The sequence below is a fragment of the Thermobia domestica genome, chromosome 5 (assembly GCF_964235325.1).
Source record: "Thermobia domestica chromosome 5, izTheDome1.hap1.1, whole genome shotgun sequence".
Classification (NCBI taxonomy): Eukaryota; Metazoa; Arthropoda; class Insecta; order Zygentoma; family Lepismatidae; genus Thermobia; species Thermobia domestica.
This window is the reverse complement of record NC_137458.1, coordinates 284,725,204-284,741,640: the sequence shown is the minus strand read 5'-3', so window position 1 is coordinate 284,741,640 and position 16,437 is coordinate 284,725,204. Positions and strand designations below refer to the sequence as shown.

General features: G+C 33.9%; 1 protein-coding gene across 1 annotated transcript in view; it reads left to right on the top strand.

Annotated features, from left to right (window-relative positions):
• Positions 1-4,055: 4,055 nt before the first annotated feature.
• The window catches only part of LOC145685556 (uncharacterized), a 28,943-nt gene continuing 16,561 nt past the window's right edge, over positions 4,056-16,437 (top strand). The window contains exons 1-2 of the mRNA XM_081757952.1: positions 4,056-4,064; positions 4,727-4,961. Of these exons, the coding sequence (XP_081614078.1) occupies positions 4,056-4,064; positions 4,727-4,961 (244 nt within the window). The remainder of the gene's footprint in view (positions 4,065-4,726; positions 4,962-16,437) is intronic.

The window sequence follows — 16,437 nt, the reverse complement described above, 5'->3', positions numbered from 1 at the left end:
AAAAGGCATATTTAAAGCAGCACTGTATAAGACTTGTGTTAGGAAGAAAATATATGCGTTATTGTACGCTGTCTTTTAGCATGTTTACTGCTAGTAACGTTTTCAATTAAAGGTGTAACGTACAGGTTCTTTATTTATTCATAATATGACAAAAAAATGCTTTCTGCTTTTTTTATGTAAATATAATTGAAATCTTAAAACATATGTAGGATACAGATCTTTATCCTAAATATCACAATAACTATAGTTCCAGAAAGTCTTTCAGATGACCAACACACGTCTCCCAAGGTGTCACCGGTTTTGTAATGCTCTTACTGTAAATTATTCATCGTACCACACAGGAAAACAGTTTGACTTTCTGTTTTACTGCATTATCAAAATCGAAACGAAGTCCGCTCAGCTGCTCCATCAGGTTTGGAAAGTATATAAACTAATGACGCCAGATGTACTGAATTGAGAAAGATGTACGGCAGTAAAATTAAAACGTAGGCTATTCTCAATCGTAACATCAGTTAGGAATTAATAGCTATACCAGAGAGTAAATGTTTGGGTTAAATAATCTAGTTCGTGATTTCTGTTTTAGAAGAGTAGGGAGCGCGGTGGCTCAGTGCTAGAGCCTTCACCTTAGGTGCTTGGTTTTGCTGGTCCGATCCCAGCACTCGCCGTGTGTACCTTGTGGTGGACAAACAAAATGCTCTGGGTTTTCTCCGGGCTCTTCCGTTTCCTCCAGTTTCTTCACTCCACCATTTTATTCATTTCTGATCATTCATTTCTCATCATCTAACCGGTATAAGTGTGGGACGTAAAACTTAAAGATTTCATTTGTGTTTTAGAAGAGTATAACCCATCTGATGAAAATTACTAGAGATTAGAAAAAGGACTATACAATGAATGTAACAGATTATTAGCATGACTGTATCTGCAAGTGCAAAGATTTATTTACTGCAGATATTAAAGTTTTAATTTTTTTTTACGAAATCAATCATTTTTCGTGATACAGCATTTTTTCACACAAAATCATTTATTAGCTATCATTACTAGTTACGATATTGTTGAAGAACCTCATGATCTTCACATATATAGCGCTCAAGCAACTATTTGAATTTGCCTATCCCTTCCTGTTTTGGGCTGCGGTGGCTTAGTGTTAAAGCGTCCATCTCTGGTGCATGGGGTCCCTAGTTCAATCACAGTTCGCGCCAAGTGAGCTTTATGATGGACAACTGCCGTATGCGTGGGTTTCGAAGGGTTCTCCTGTTCCCTCCCACTTTATTCATTCCACCATTTCTTCGTTTTTTCTCATTACCATCTCCTTTAAAATAGCTAGCAGAACTCAACCATGAGTTGTAAAACTCAAAGATTTCATTTCATTTTCCCTTCCTGTTTTATACATTTTACTGCTCTTACCGTACACAAACTTTACTCAATTCTACTCTTATTCCAGTACTAGTTCCCGTGTTATGACATACTTTATATCTTAATATCGGGTCACCAACCGCCTTTTGTGTCGACTAAAGTATTTATCGCACCATGACGTTTAAGTACGTGCAGAAACATCCCAACCAATTACTGTAAAACTATCTACACGATACTTCCCATAAAGAACTGTTATTCTCCAATGCATGTCGATGATCGACACATCTTGTCCTGTGACATATTTTATAGTCACACTTTGTGTCAACTGGATCAACATAATATTGTTTCGTACTCTTTCTTTCTATGTGGAAGCACATGGAAACCAGTGATGGCCAATTTGAAAACTGCAATATGCCATGACAAAAGTGTCATCAGTGCAATGTAATGGTTCTCACAATTATACATGTGTTTACTTTCTAGAACTCTTATACGGGTCATTATTTTGTAATAGAGCTTCGAAATTACTTGAAAACTATTTGAGCAACAGCTGTACGTATTTTAATATAGTAGTCTTTCAAAAGTGTCGAATAATAAGTTATAATCGGCACTGTTAGAAAATTTGTTCCCAGTAATATCTGAACGTGGTATTAAAATGCCCAGCATTCATGCAGTGTTTATGTGCTATGCTGATTGTATACGGACATGAATTTTAAAATATTATTCCAAATTATGAAGTGATACGTTTACAATATAAATATATTATTAAATTTAATTTCGACTCAAAATATTCTTTTTTTTTTTTTTTTTTTTGTTTTCAAGATCCTCTTTGCTCTCATTGCTCTTGCATCCTCTGCTTACGCAGTTGGTGTTCTTGGAGGAATTGGTGGAGGACTTGATTATTACGTAAGTACGACAAAAATTTACACTTTAAATATTTGATGGAAATTACATGAATTACTGTTTTTACAAATTGATGTACGTTCATCATTTTCAACCTTCGGACTTCATTTACAAGACATTAATGTTTTATTGCAAATTCAATTAAATTGATATATTTCGTTTCAATTAGAATAGTTGTTTTCTACATTATACAATATTTTTATTATTTCAACCATAGTTCATTATTTAATTTTGCATATTTCTTGGAATAATCAGAATTATAGAATCATATTTTTAAAACAATAGTTTGTATTTCCCTGACTATTCTCAACATGTATTGGTTTACATGGAGTTTAGCATCTAGCATAGTGTAAATGCTATACAAAACATCCATTTACAGCTTAATTTGTGGTCTGAGATACGTAAGCTTCTTCCATTAATGGAATCCATGTTCCCGTGACAAATGTGTTTTTGGTAATAATGCATTATTTGCTTTTGATTGAGTAATTTTCCCCATCGGTAATTATTTTTACACCTAATAAATATCATAATACAATTTACTAGGTAACACAACAATAATGATATAAATGAATAGTGACAATCTTGAAGCCATTGAAGTTCAATTTTAGCCCCCATCAGCATGAAAGTTGGAGGGGAGAGGCGGAAAGTAAATATTAAATTTGACCGAAGTTATTTTTCAGTTCATAGTTTTCGAAATCGTCGATATGAATAGTGACATTCTCAAATTTGTTAAATTTAGTCCCTATCAAAATTTGGAGGCGTGATTTTTCATCAATTGTTGGTCTCACGCAACGAAACAAGTACATTCAGATAATACTGTATAATATTAATATTCTAAAGTGAATCCTTAGTGTGGGCTAATTTCACGCAAAAGCAATTATTTTTGTTTCGGGGACTTGCTAATAAAGAAGCCATACACTTTCAGTGGCTAATGTAAACCAAATAGTTTAATTAATGTGTTTTAGACCAGAATTACTAGTTTTACTTGTCAGTAAAATTTTACTAATAAATGGCACGTATATAGATTAACTGAGACAATATTTAGTAAACTACTACAGTGTGTTTACTATTTTAACATTTTCATTGGAATCATTGAGATGAACTTATACAAATCCTTTTTTATTAGTACGTCAGTCCTTTACTCCTAACGATAATTCATGAATGATTGCAATTTCTTTTAATTGTGTTTTTTTTTTCAATCCATTTTTAAAATACGTAATTCTCCCTTATGGGCTCGTTAATGGATGTGATCTACTGACCGGAAGCAGTGGAAATTAAACATTTCTTGTTTTAATGCTTATCACTATAGAGCCGAAACTAACAATTAGAGAGAAGCGGTTTTCTGGAAACTATTAAGCCTCCCAAAAATAAATTTCTTCTTCATTCATAGCATTACTAAAATCGCAAATGGTAGAAATTCACTATATTGGCCCGCATTACGTTTTTCTTTTTCTAAACTTCCATATTTCATCCTATTTTCCACTCAAAAGTATCTGAAATTCAACAAGGAAATAAGTATTATTGATAACTAAATTGAAATTCATTCTAATTTTGAACATGGCAAGCACTTTACCACTTTACATTGTAAATATCAGATCCCCAGTATTGTAACACAGTGGTGCTTGAGTGATTGACAGTAGAAATTCAAACTCCGATCAGTAATAGTTCCACATACTTGTATCTTTAGCCAGCAGAGAGGAGGTTATAGACCATGACTCACAGTTGAGGAGAATGGGTTCTGTTGGGTCATCGCGAATGGAGTGTCGTGGATGAGAGTGGATCAAGGTGGGTCGTCGGTCACGATGAATCAGGTCAGTGGTCCATGCGTTTACTGACCAAGTTCCAAGTTCTCTTTGACTCACACCATCTCTGGGGATTTACGCTTTAACCGTTTAATCACTTCCGAATTTTTATCTAGCTGTATTTTATTAGCTCCTTTTCTAAGTGCATACAATATTGAAAATAAAATTAGTGTATATACAAAGTTCCTTTTTAATAAAAAGATACACTCAGTGATTCTATTTTTGGAATGGTGAAACATTATTTTAAATATTATTATATATTACTGTAAAATTTCCGATAATTAGTATAGTTTACCTATAAAACCTAAATGATCATATGGGGTAGAGGTGGCCCAGTGGAAGAGCGTTCACCTCCGGTGTTTGGAGTCCCTGGTTCGATCCCAGCTCGTGCCGTGTGGACTTTGTGGTGAACAAACACCGTGCTCGTGTGTTTTCTCGAGGACAAACACCGTTTCCTTCCATTTTCTTCATTCCACCATTTCACTCATCTCTCATCATCTCCTTCTTCCACTTTCTTCATTTCACCATAATGACAGACTTCCTATGACAATCATTATTTTAAAATATACAATTGTAACTTTCACTGTCGTCTGTGTCCAATAATTTATGATGATGTAACTTGTAATAATTGTCACTTACGACGATAATACTTGTAATTATTTCATTTTAAGGCCTACCCACGATACCAGTTCGGTTATGCTGTGAGTGATGCCCTTACTGGAGACAACAAGCAACAGACTGAAGTTCGTGATGGACCAGTTGTAAAAGGACAATACAGTCTAATTGAACCTGATGGCAGCCGAAGAATTGTTACATATGGTGCCGATGATATCAATGGATTTAATGCTATTGTGAGAAGAATTGGTGGTAATCTTCACGCTGGAGTTGGAGGTTACGGATATCTTGGTTAATAATTATCATAAACATAATCAAATGAGTACTAGAATGAAATAAAAATAAACTTAATCGTTATAGATATTAGTTTTTTTTTATTTCCATTATGAACTGCGACTGGCGTGCTCTGTAGAAATCTGTTCCGAAATAGGAAAAAGGCGTTCATTCTGGTAATTTTTAAAATGTGCCTGATGTTCTGTATTAATTGATCATGTTACACTGCTGTAATAATTTGTCAGTCGATTTCTCATAGTTATTGACAGCTATATGATTTCGTCATGGAAAATTAAAAATTAAAAGAAAATGAAAATGGTTAGTGTTGCTATTGTGCTTAAACTATGAAGAAGCTCCTTGCCGTTTGCTATTTAAATCGCAGTTCCTCAATGGTAGAGCATTCCCCCTAGTAACTTAGGCGATCATTGGGCTTTGGGGTGGATGAACAGGAGTGCAAGGGATTTCTCGAGATTTTACCGTTTCCTCTCACTTTCTTTATTCGATCATTTTATTAATTGTCATCATCACAGTGTCCTTTAAACTACATTCTATAAAACTGAAAGCACTATCTTTCGTAGGCTCTTTCTACTAGTATTTATACATTCTTGATACTTTTTCTTTCTTTATGCCAGAAAGAGAAAGGCTGTCGTGATCTATACTTGTTGTTGTTGTTGATTGGGAGTTTAATGTCCCTTTCAGCATCTAGGCTATATGAGAAGTTACCTATTTTTATGTGGAATCCGTAACACATGAGCTCCCGCTGGGAATCGATCCCCAGCCTTCCACACCAAAAGCGCGGTCTTTAACCGCTTAATCATGAAGGAGCTGTGATCTGTACTTGGCTAGATGGTAGTTTCAATACTACAATATCTAGGATGTACATTAATGTCAATAATTAACATGAATAATGAGAAAATAATAGTGTAAAAGTGAATAAATTAATGAAATAAGTTAAACATTACAATAATTGGTGTACTTCCTTATTAAGCTATCCATTAGTGGGAAGTCTTATAGAATGTTTTTTTTTTTTTCGTCTGTTAGTCTACCCACAGGTATCAATGCAAAAGCGGTAATTGATATTCAGAAGTGGTCTCTTGCAATCGATTCAGAGTCCCAAGAATATATTCCATTTTCACTATTAAGGCTGTATTCAAATAGGAAGTGATTCAAATTGGCCATTTCCTATTCCTACACTTGCCGCTTTAGAAGGAAAACAGTCACATGTACCGGGAATATTTTTTCAAACGATTAAACGTCAATATAAAATGGCTATCCTCTATAGTCTACCGAAAACTGAACTGAATCAACTTTCGATTTCAAAAGTGATTTCCATAGAACAGAAACGGCAACTATATTACAATGTGTCTTTTTGCAATATATTCAGCTTTCCAGTGATTGGCTCGTTCCCCTCCATTACAATGTTACATCGTTGTAAAAACATCCATGTAATACTGTTATTTTGATTGTAGCGTAAGTGCCACAGAGGGCTTTTGCCTGTTATTTAGCCACGTGATTTGTTAAGCATATGTTTTTTTCGCTTTTAAATTCTGAGAGTGGCGTATTAATGAGAGCCTCCGTGGAGTGCATATTCTCTACGAAGATATTTGATTATACAATTTAGTGTACTTCCAGGAATAAAAGATGATTTTTTTCGAATGTTTATCTTACACCATACTGTTTGTTGAGTCCAACCTCCCCACATTCACCCTCGAAAGGTACTCTGAGTAGAATGTTTTTGGGTTTTGTAATGGGATTGTACAGTGCGCAGCAAAAAATCTGCAACAGGAGCATGTAAGGTAATTTTGAAACGCCGAAGTCTTTTGTTTCAAAATAAGTATGCAGGGGAGGACGCCAATTTTTTTTTTTTTTTTTTTTTTTTTTTTGGCGTGATTCGTGACACTTAGACGTTATGTTGATTCCCTGCGCTGTTAGGCGTAGTTTCCCAATAAACTCATGTTGCAGGTTTTTTGCTGCAGGCTGTACACATTGAATTGGGATTCCATCATTTAATAACGTGGAGGAGATATGATCTATTATGGTTAAAGAAGGTGTGCCTTGGACTCCCACATGGGGAAATTTATCCAAAATTTTAGGGATGTAAAATTTTATAGCCTCTTACGCAGAGAAGTTTGTCTTTATCTCTTTTTCTCTGGAAAATTCCTACGGTCGTGCTTGTTTTTGTTGGCTTTATAACAACCTTCACTGAAAGATCATTACATATGAATTGTTGAGTTCTAAAACCGGTCATCTCCATCGAAGCTAATTTGAAAGGAGACACAAACAGCCAATATACATCTGACATATAGGGTTGTTTTAATTTCCTAGCCAAAGAACTGCCATTTTTTACGGTCTGAAAATGAAAACAGTTCTATGTGCCAAATGTATCTTGACTAATGTAGCTTTGTTTGTCTCTCCTCTCAAAATAGCTTCGCTGGAGGTGACCAGTTTTCGAACTCAGCGATTCTTTATGTTATTATTTCCAATTAATGACCCCTTGTGGATGAAACCTGAGACCTCGGGAATACCAGACAAATGGGCTACTACTGTGCATGCCCATTCGTTTTCTTATATTGTTTTATTGCTTTACTGCCAAAACAATCAACAATATATATATATTATTTTAAATGTTTGAAATACTTTATACCTGGGTCATCCTCAAGTTTAAATATTTGGTTTATTCGGAACCCTAAACAAACATAAGGTTAATTGGAAAGAAGAACGTTGTATCTTTTTCTTTACATAGCTATCTTTTCTGAGATATGGAAGTACAGAAAAATTATTGCCTTCTTTAACTGTCTTCCTCATTTTAAATTAGGATAAAAAGAATTATATTTTCTTTCATATTGCATGACACTTTTCAGCCATAAAAAAATATTTATGTTAATTTGATTGGATTTTGGTCAGAGCAACTAGACTAAACCTTTTTTTTTTTTTTTTTTTTTTTTACAAATTTTAGATTTTCATACGAAAGAACAGGTAATGGTGTAAATTTTCCTCTGAAAAGTAGGCCGGCTGCCTTGTTATTTAAATAGCCACTGTTGGATGTAATTTAGTCTGCCCAATTTAGATTGTGTAATTTTCTGACAACCCATAGAAAATACCGCTTTAATAAAGGTTATAAAATTGGACACATTAGAATACAATACTGTAATGAATGTTGTCATAAAGTGGGTCTGAAGTTTCTCCCCGAAGTTTATTGTTCCGAATATCTACTCTAAGAGATAGTTTTGAAACAATAACCTATTGAGAAGGAAATAAACTTTCTGTAAAAATTTCAATAGTGTAGAATTTATGAGAGTGTTGTGCGTATCAGAATCTATTATCTCAATCTGAACACAATGAAAAATTATGTATTTACTCAAGAAGAAATACACTTTTACAGCAGACCTTAAATTACTTCGTTACTGTTATTATCTCGTTACTTGATCGCATGGCTGAACAAATCGCTAAAATGTGCTGTGTTTTACAGCTAAAACGTTTATGTTTTGCAGAATGCAGACAGAACAACTTCCGAAGATGATTTTCAGTTATGTAGATGTTTGGGGACCTGGTTGGTTACCTAATATTGACTATCAAGCCTAACCACTTAATATACCAAAAAAAGCAGTCCAATAACCTAAAATAATCTGAATGTACTTACATATTGGTGCACTGTTGCCACCCTTGTAGATGAAGGACCGAAAGCGTGTTGCAATATTTGAAATGATCACAATTTAGGCTCAATTAACTAACTAACTAATTCTATGGCCTATGGAGCACGGAGGTTCAATACCGCATGCACAAAAGCTCTCCACTGACTTCTATCCTTAGCCAATTGGATCCAGTTACTACTTTGTATTACTATTTCTGCGAAAATTTAGACTGAACAAATATAAATGATTGGAAACTCTCAAACAATATGTACATCGCATACCACAAAATATAAAATGTGTTCGGAATTCGACACAGCAAAATTATTATGCGGTTATTCATTTTTAAATAAGGTTACTTTCAATTTTGGGGAGACCCAATATCAATTTAACCACTTATCATTGACTGAGTACAAGAATAGCAAATGGGGATAATGATAGTAACATAAAAGTACTTTCGTCAGATTATATCAAAATTGAATAATGTTTACATAGTTTAAACTTCAAAATTCTTTTATGGATTCCACCATAGTGGAAATGAACACTAGTGTGTATTTTTTTTTTCAGTTTTACCCACTTATTCTTATCAAACTGCAATAATAAAGACAACAGTTACTTTTCATGTATTTAAGAAAAGTTATATTCGAAGCTTCATTAAAATCATACAAATGTTTTAAAAGATTTAGCATACAAGCAAGGGTTGATTGGGTCGAATCGTAGAAGTTTCATTACACTCCTTTCGATTACTATTGATATATATATATATATATATATATATATATATATATATATATATATATATATATATATATATATATATATATATATAAATCGTAGATAAAACTCTTAATCTGCATTCAGTAACAATAGAAGTATTTTACATTTTAATGTAAAGACGTTTAAGGAGAGCAATGGATTATTTACTCGTTAAGATATATATACTATATAATGGTAATATACAAGAACCAGTAATTTGGTTACGTATTACACAAGATATAATTAGCGCAACAAATAAACTAAACTTGAAAGAAGAGTACATTCAGAGTTAAGAGCTTAGAGCTTTAAATAACCTGTTAATGCTCAAAATTTTGTTAAATACCTTTTTTTCTTTAATGCAGAACCTAGAGTTCTAGTTGAACTGTAAACAAAAACTATTTTGTTCTTCTTATACACCAATGACTAAACAACACATGAAGTAATATATCTGTTATAAACGTATAAAAAATAGATGGAAAAGAGTTTACCTACATCAACATTTTCTCTTATATTACAGCTAGTAGGATAACTACAGTTTGAATAGTTATTTTACATTTAATTACATAATGAAATTAATAACTTCTAAAGCTTGTATCGTTTAATATGAATACAACTTTCCATTATAAAATAGATGACAGGAGTGAGCATATACCTGCCATAGCATAGCATTTAGTCATGTGAAAATGATAAAGCAGTAGGTGCAGTTTCTGTGTTGAAAGTTTGAATATGAAGGAAAATGCGGAGGCATTCTGCAGAGAAGAGAAAATCCGTCTAAAGCAAATGATGTACTACTAAAGGACTAGCCTACAGACAGCAGTCAAAACTGGAAGAGGTAAGTGTTGGTGCAGTGCAAATGGCAATTAGAAAATATCGTAAATGTACCTTCAACGACAGATCCCAACTGGACGAAAGTCAGGTCCAAAGAACCTGGAATAGGAAAGGAAGATACCCCAGGTGTTTGCTTCCAAAAAAGAACTCTATGTGTGAGGTGTTGCCCTAAAATTCGCAACATTTATTGGAATGGTGCAGTGAAGCGTGCCAAACGGAGACATAACCTAAAATCTTAAAAAATACAAAAAAGAAAGAAAAAGAAAACTAAACGCAGTGCAGGACAGGGAATAGCAGTAAGAAGATTCACAAGAGACAATAATAAAGAGACAATTGTAATTTTACTGTCGTCTGTATGTAATATTTTATGGTGATAACACTTGTAATAATAGTCATTTATGACGATAATACTTGTAATTATTTCCTTTTAAGGCTTACCCACGATACCAATTTGTCTACGCAGTGAGTGATGGCCTCACATGAGACAACAAACAACAAACTGAAGTTCGTGATGGTCCAGTCGTCAGAGGACAATACAGCCTTATTGAACCTGATGGCAGTCGAAGAATTGTTACATACGGAGCTGATGACATCAATGGATTTAATGCCATTGTGAGAAGAGTTGGCGGCAATCTTCACGCTGGAGTCGAAGGTTATGGATATCTTGGTTAATTATCATAGTATCAACAAATATGTTTCTAAGAAAGTAAAATAAATACATTAAATTACTCAGATTATACATTAAATAGAACTGCAATGGATGTGGTCTGAAGTAGTTTAACCTAAAATAGGAGGTAGACGTTCAACTTGCAAATTTCAAAAATGTGCGTGTTGTACTTATCTCCACACATTGCCCAAAATATCGTCAGATAATTTATCATAGTTATTAACAACAATATTATTTTATCTTCAAAATACTACTACTACTAGTACTACTACTACTACTACTAATAATAATAATAATAATAATAATATTAATATTAATAATAATAATAATAATAATAATAATAATAATAATAATAATAATAATAATAATAATAATAATAATAATAATAATAATAATAAAGGGTACTTGTAATGTGTTTAAGCTCGAAATATTTTAACATCTGCTTGCAAGTCACTACTTCGGCAGTAGCGGTTGAGTGGCACAGATTTCAACTTTAGCACGTGCTGTTCCAAGTTGTATCCTAGCTCGCGCAATTTCGACTTTGTGTTGGACAAGCACAATGAATAGATTACCTTGGACTTTCTCTTTAACTCTCATTTTATCCGATCGTTAAATTCATTCATTATGATTAGCCTACGTGTCGTGAACGTAGTTCGTAAAAGTTCACGCTTTACCTTGTTTTGAAGTCTCTATTTATATATATTTATGAATGCTTGAATTTTTTCTTGTTATTCGTCGTCCAACATAAGTTATCTTCCTATCTATACTTAGCTAATTAGTGATTTAAAATATTATAATATTCAGGATCTTCGTTGCTAATTTTAAAAAATCAATAACTATCAGAACAATTATCTAAATCTGAATAAGATAAAGAGGTAACTGTACATAAGCCCTATAATAATTATTAGACAATGTTGTTCAAAAGTTTGGGAAGTCTAAGAGAACTTTTTTTTGTTCATTCTTCTGTTGACAGAAACAAGAGCACAAGCCGTAAGAGGTATTGCGTAGTCTTTTCTTACAATTGATTCAGAGCTCCAAGAATAAATTAAGCTTCTATTGAAATCGATAGAGGTTCAAATTTTGAATTTCCAGTTTTAAAGTTAATCACTGTAAAATGAAAACTGTAACAGGTAGCGAGTTTTAATTTTTTTTGGGTGGGTTAACTATTCAAAGTCTCTGCACCCCCCCCCCTGTTTTAACGCAGAAATCTGAAAAAATCTGTTAAATACTACTCGGTGGACTGAATGATTGTGCACAATTTCAATCTTCTAGGTGCAAAAATAAGTCCGCCAAAAAACGTATATACCGGCAATGTCCCATATTCCCCTACACAGAAGTATATTTTGATAAAAATTCTCTGACACATCCCTAATTATACTAGGACTATAATCCGCCAATCATTCTCTTTAGAATAGAATTGCCTTTCAGACGGTATGCTTCACGTGTCTCCATCATGTATCTAAGGCGGGAAATCCCGAAAAAATTGATTTTTTGGTCTAAATATCCCTTTTTTCAACTTTTAGTCCCTCTGGACGCCTTCTGTTTTAATGCAGAGATCGGAAAAAGTTCTGATAAATACTACTGGGTGTGTTGAACGTTTATGCACAATTTAAATCTTCTAGGTGGAAAATAAGCCCGCCAAAAATATATATACCGGCAATATACCATATTCCCGTATACAGAAGGATATTTTGTAAAAATTCCCTGAGACATCTCTAATTACCCTAGGATTATAATCCGCCAATCATTCTCTTTAGAATAGAACTGCCTTTCAGACGGTATGACTCATGTGTCTCCATCATGCATCTAAGGCGGGAAAATCCTAAGAAAGGGATTTTTTTGGTAAAAATATCCTTTTTTTCAACTTTTGCCCCTCTGGATAACCCTCTGTTTAACGCAGAAATCTGATTAAAAATTCGGTAAATACTACTCGCTGGACTGAATGTTTGTGTGAAAATTCAATCTTCTACGTTCAAAAATAGGCTGGCCAAAAAATAATGAACACAGGCTTAATAAAAGAAAATATGTATTTTAGAATCATGACGTCTCGACGCAGAAAGGTGTGAAACCATACGTAAGGTCTTTTACAATGCATCTGGACTTGGAAAACAAAAACAAAAAACAAAACAAAAAAAAACCGGACGAAAAAGCTCAAATAGGAGAATTATAACGGAATGTACCATGAAATACCCGTATGGTACAAATTGTACCATAGGATCCCCAAAGGGCTAGGGCAATTTTTTGTTTTCTTGATATAGGATATTTTCAAGAGATTCTTTAGTTTCTCGAAATAATTAATTTGTTCATAATATTCAACTTTCTGTTTATTATTAATAAAGTACACTTTACTCTCTTTATTTTCTAACACTAAGGCTACATCGAAACCTAAATGCATTTCAAAAATTATTAAGTTTACACTTAACTTAGGCGAAGTTCACCAACTCAGCTTTTTTCAATCAACGGTAGTTCCTTCGTGTAATGCATAAAAGCATAATATCTTAGTGTTTCTCAATTTAAAATTTAGGCAAAATAGATTCCTTACCAACAAAGTTTTTCAAATGCCATACTGCGATTTGCTTCAAACTCCTGGAGTGAATAAAGGAATAATAAGTAGGACATACTGTTTTCTTTATGTCGGCCAACATGGTGAGTGAATGGGGAAACACCCCTCTAAATTTCAAACAGGGCAATATGACACACTTTAGGAAAGCCATAACTAGCAACGCACAACGTGAATTTCCTTGAACTCCTGCACTGAATAAAGAAATCAAAGGTAAGACATATGTGTGTTTGCGTCTTTTTTTATATCGAAGAATGTGGTTGATGAAGGTAGTAAACACAGTCTTAAAGTGCAAACAAAGGGTAATATGACACATTTTAGAAAGGCCATAACTAGCAACGTATAATGGGAATTCGCTTGAAACACCGTTAGTCAATACAGGAATTAATAGTAGGACATACATGTTTTTTTTTTACATTAGTCGTGGGGGATGAAGAAGGTTAACCCCTCTATAAAGTGAGAACACAAGGCAATATGACAGATGTTAGCAAATCCATAACTAGCAACGCACAATGGCAATTTGCTTGAAACTCCTGGAGTGAATTAAGTAATCAAAAGTAGGACATAGGACATATGTGTTTTATATCGGCCAACGTGGTGGATGAAATCAGTAAACAGCCCTGTAAAGTGCGAATATAGGGAAATATGACGCGTTTTAGCAAAGACGTAACTACCAATGCATAATGCAAATTTTCTCGAAACTTCTGGATTGAATAAAGGAATCAAAAGTAGGACATACTGTTTTATTTTTATATCGGACAAAATAGGGATGAAGTGGCAAATACCTATCTAAAATGCGAGCAAAATGACACATTTTTGCAGTGCTATAACTACCAAAACACATTGAAAATTTTCTTAAAATTCCTGCAGTGAGTGAAGGAATCAAAAGTACGACAAATGTGCTTTTTTTCATAATAAGCACGCTCCTAAAATGTGAACATAGGGCAATATGACACATTTTAACAACTACATAACCACAAACGCGCAATGGAAATTTGCTTGAAACTCCTGGAGCGAATAAAGGAATCAAAAGTAATACATACGTTTTTTATATCAGCGAACGTGAGGATGAAGGGGGCAAACACCCCTGTATATTCCGAGCATAGGCAAATAAGAAACATTTAAGAAGGCCATAACTAGTAACGCACAATGGAAATTTAATTGAAATTCCTGGAGAGAATAAACAAATAAAACGTTTTACATACCTATTTTTATATAAGCCTAAGTAGAGAATGAAGTGGTAAACACCCATAAATTGCGAACATAGGAAAATATGACTCATTTTAGCCAGGCCATAACTAGCAACACACAATGTTTTTTTTTTAAATTCCCGCAGTGAATAAAGACATCAAAAAGAGGACATTTTTTTATCGACGAACGTGGGGGATGAAGATAGTAAACACTCCCTTAATGTGTGAAAATAGTGCAATATGACATATTAGAAATGTCCTTAACCAGCAATGCACAATGGAAATTTGCTTGAAACTCCTGGATTCAATAAACAAATCAAGAGTAGGACATACATGTTTTTCTTATCGGCCAACGTGGGGGATGATAAGGATAAGCATCTCTGTAAATCGGAAATATAGATTAATATGACACATTTTAGCAAGCCTATACCTAACAATGTGGAATGGAATTTCCAAAAAATTCTGGATTGAATAAAGTAATCAAAAGTAGGTTATACATTTTCTTTTATGTCGGCCAAAATGGGATGAAGAGATAAATATCTCTCTAAAATGCGAACATAGGGCAATGTGACACATTTTAGCAAAGTAATAACCAGCAACGCAAAATGGGAGTTTTCTTGAAATTCCTGACGTGAATAAAGGCATCACTATCAAACAAGGTAGAGACAAAGGTGTCGATTTCTCTGTAACTCTTTGGTGGGTCCATTCATAAAACAATACATATAACAAGAAAAATCCATATAAAATTACATATTCATAAACATATAGGGGGGCACATGAGCATGGCCCGGGCCCCCCAGGATCGACGCCCTTAAGTAGAGACACTGCAAACTTCCTCCTTGAATTTACAGGCTGAACGAAGTTGAATTATGGAAGAGTGAAAAATGAATAAGATTTTCGTAACGTCCTTTATGAGAGAATACAAGAAAGTAACGTCCCGAAAACACTCCTGCCGTTGGAAGGAACAAGTCTTTTTAGCAAGAACATAGAAAGACAATTGCGTTTGGTGTCGGTCGGCGTGCTGCAAAAACTTCAAACCGCTGTCGGTGCATATTTACCGTTGCATAACATAGAACTGCAGTGGCGGGCTCTCCAGGCAAGTCAGGAGCAAAACCTCGCTTCAGTTACATGGTTCTGACCAACTAAGAGGGAGTTCTTGATGTTTCACTTAAAATGACCAAATTTACAACTGCTTTCAAATATAGACGGTATGTATCTCTAACGGCTTAACTAGTTATGGTTTTCGTAACAGGTGAAGTGTTGTGTATGTTCCCACTTTAGATTGGTGTTATATATATTCATCATAACATCGTTGTGACTAATACAAATTTAGAGCAGATAAATAAGCGTAATTGTTGATTTTGTAGATAATGTTAACAAGTAGGAAGAAAGTAAAAGATGATAATGGAGGTACAGCCTTGATAAATATTCATTTTTAGGATTGTCCAAGTAAATTTGGAATGTTAGTATGTTCGTTCATTAGACCGCACGTTAACACTAAAATGAAAGATCTTTTTGAAAAATGTTTTTAGTCCTTATATTATATTTCTTCCTACAAAACACAGTTCAACCGAATATATCGAAGGAGTTCGTTACCTGAGTCAATGTGTTAACATCGCTATTTCTGGTGATTTTAGTGATAGTTATCAACATCGCGTTGCCAACTATTGACCAAATTTATAGAATGTTAGAAATTACCAATCCCGACTTGAGAAGATACAAAATCCAGTTGTGACATCTACCAGCTGAAACTGAAATTTCTTCAACTGAAATTGTGCTCCTTTTACTGCTTTATCAGGGTTTACATAATGTAAACACTTAAAAGGCTAACAATTGCCATGCTAAAGTTGTCAATTACTTGAGT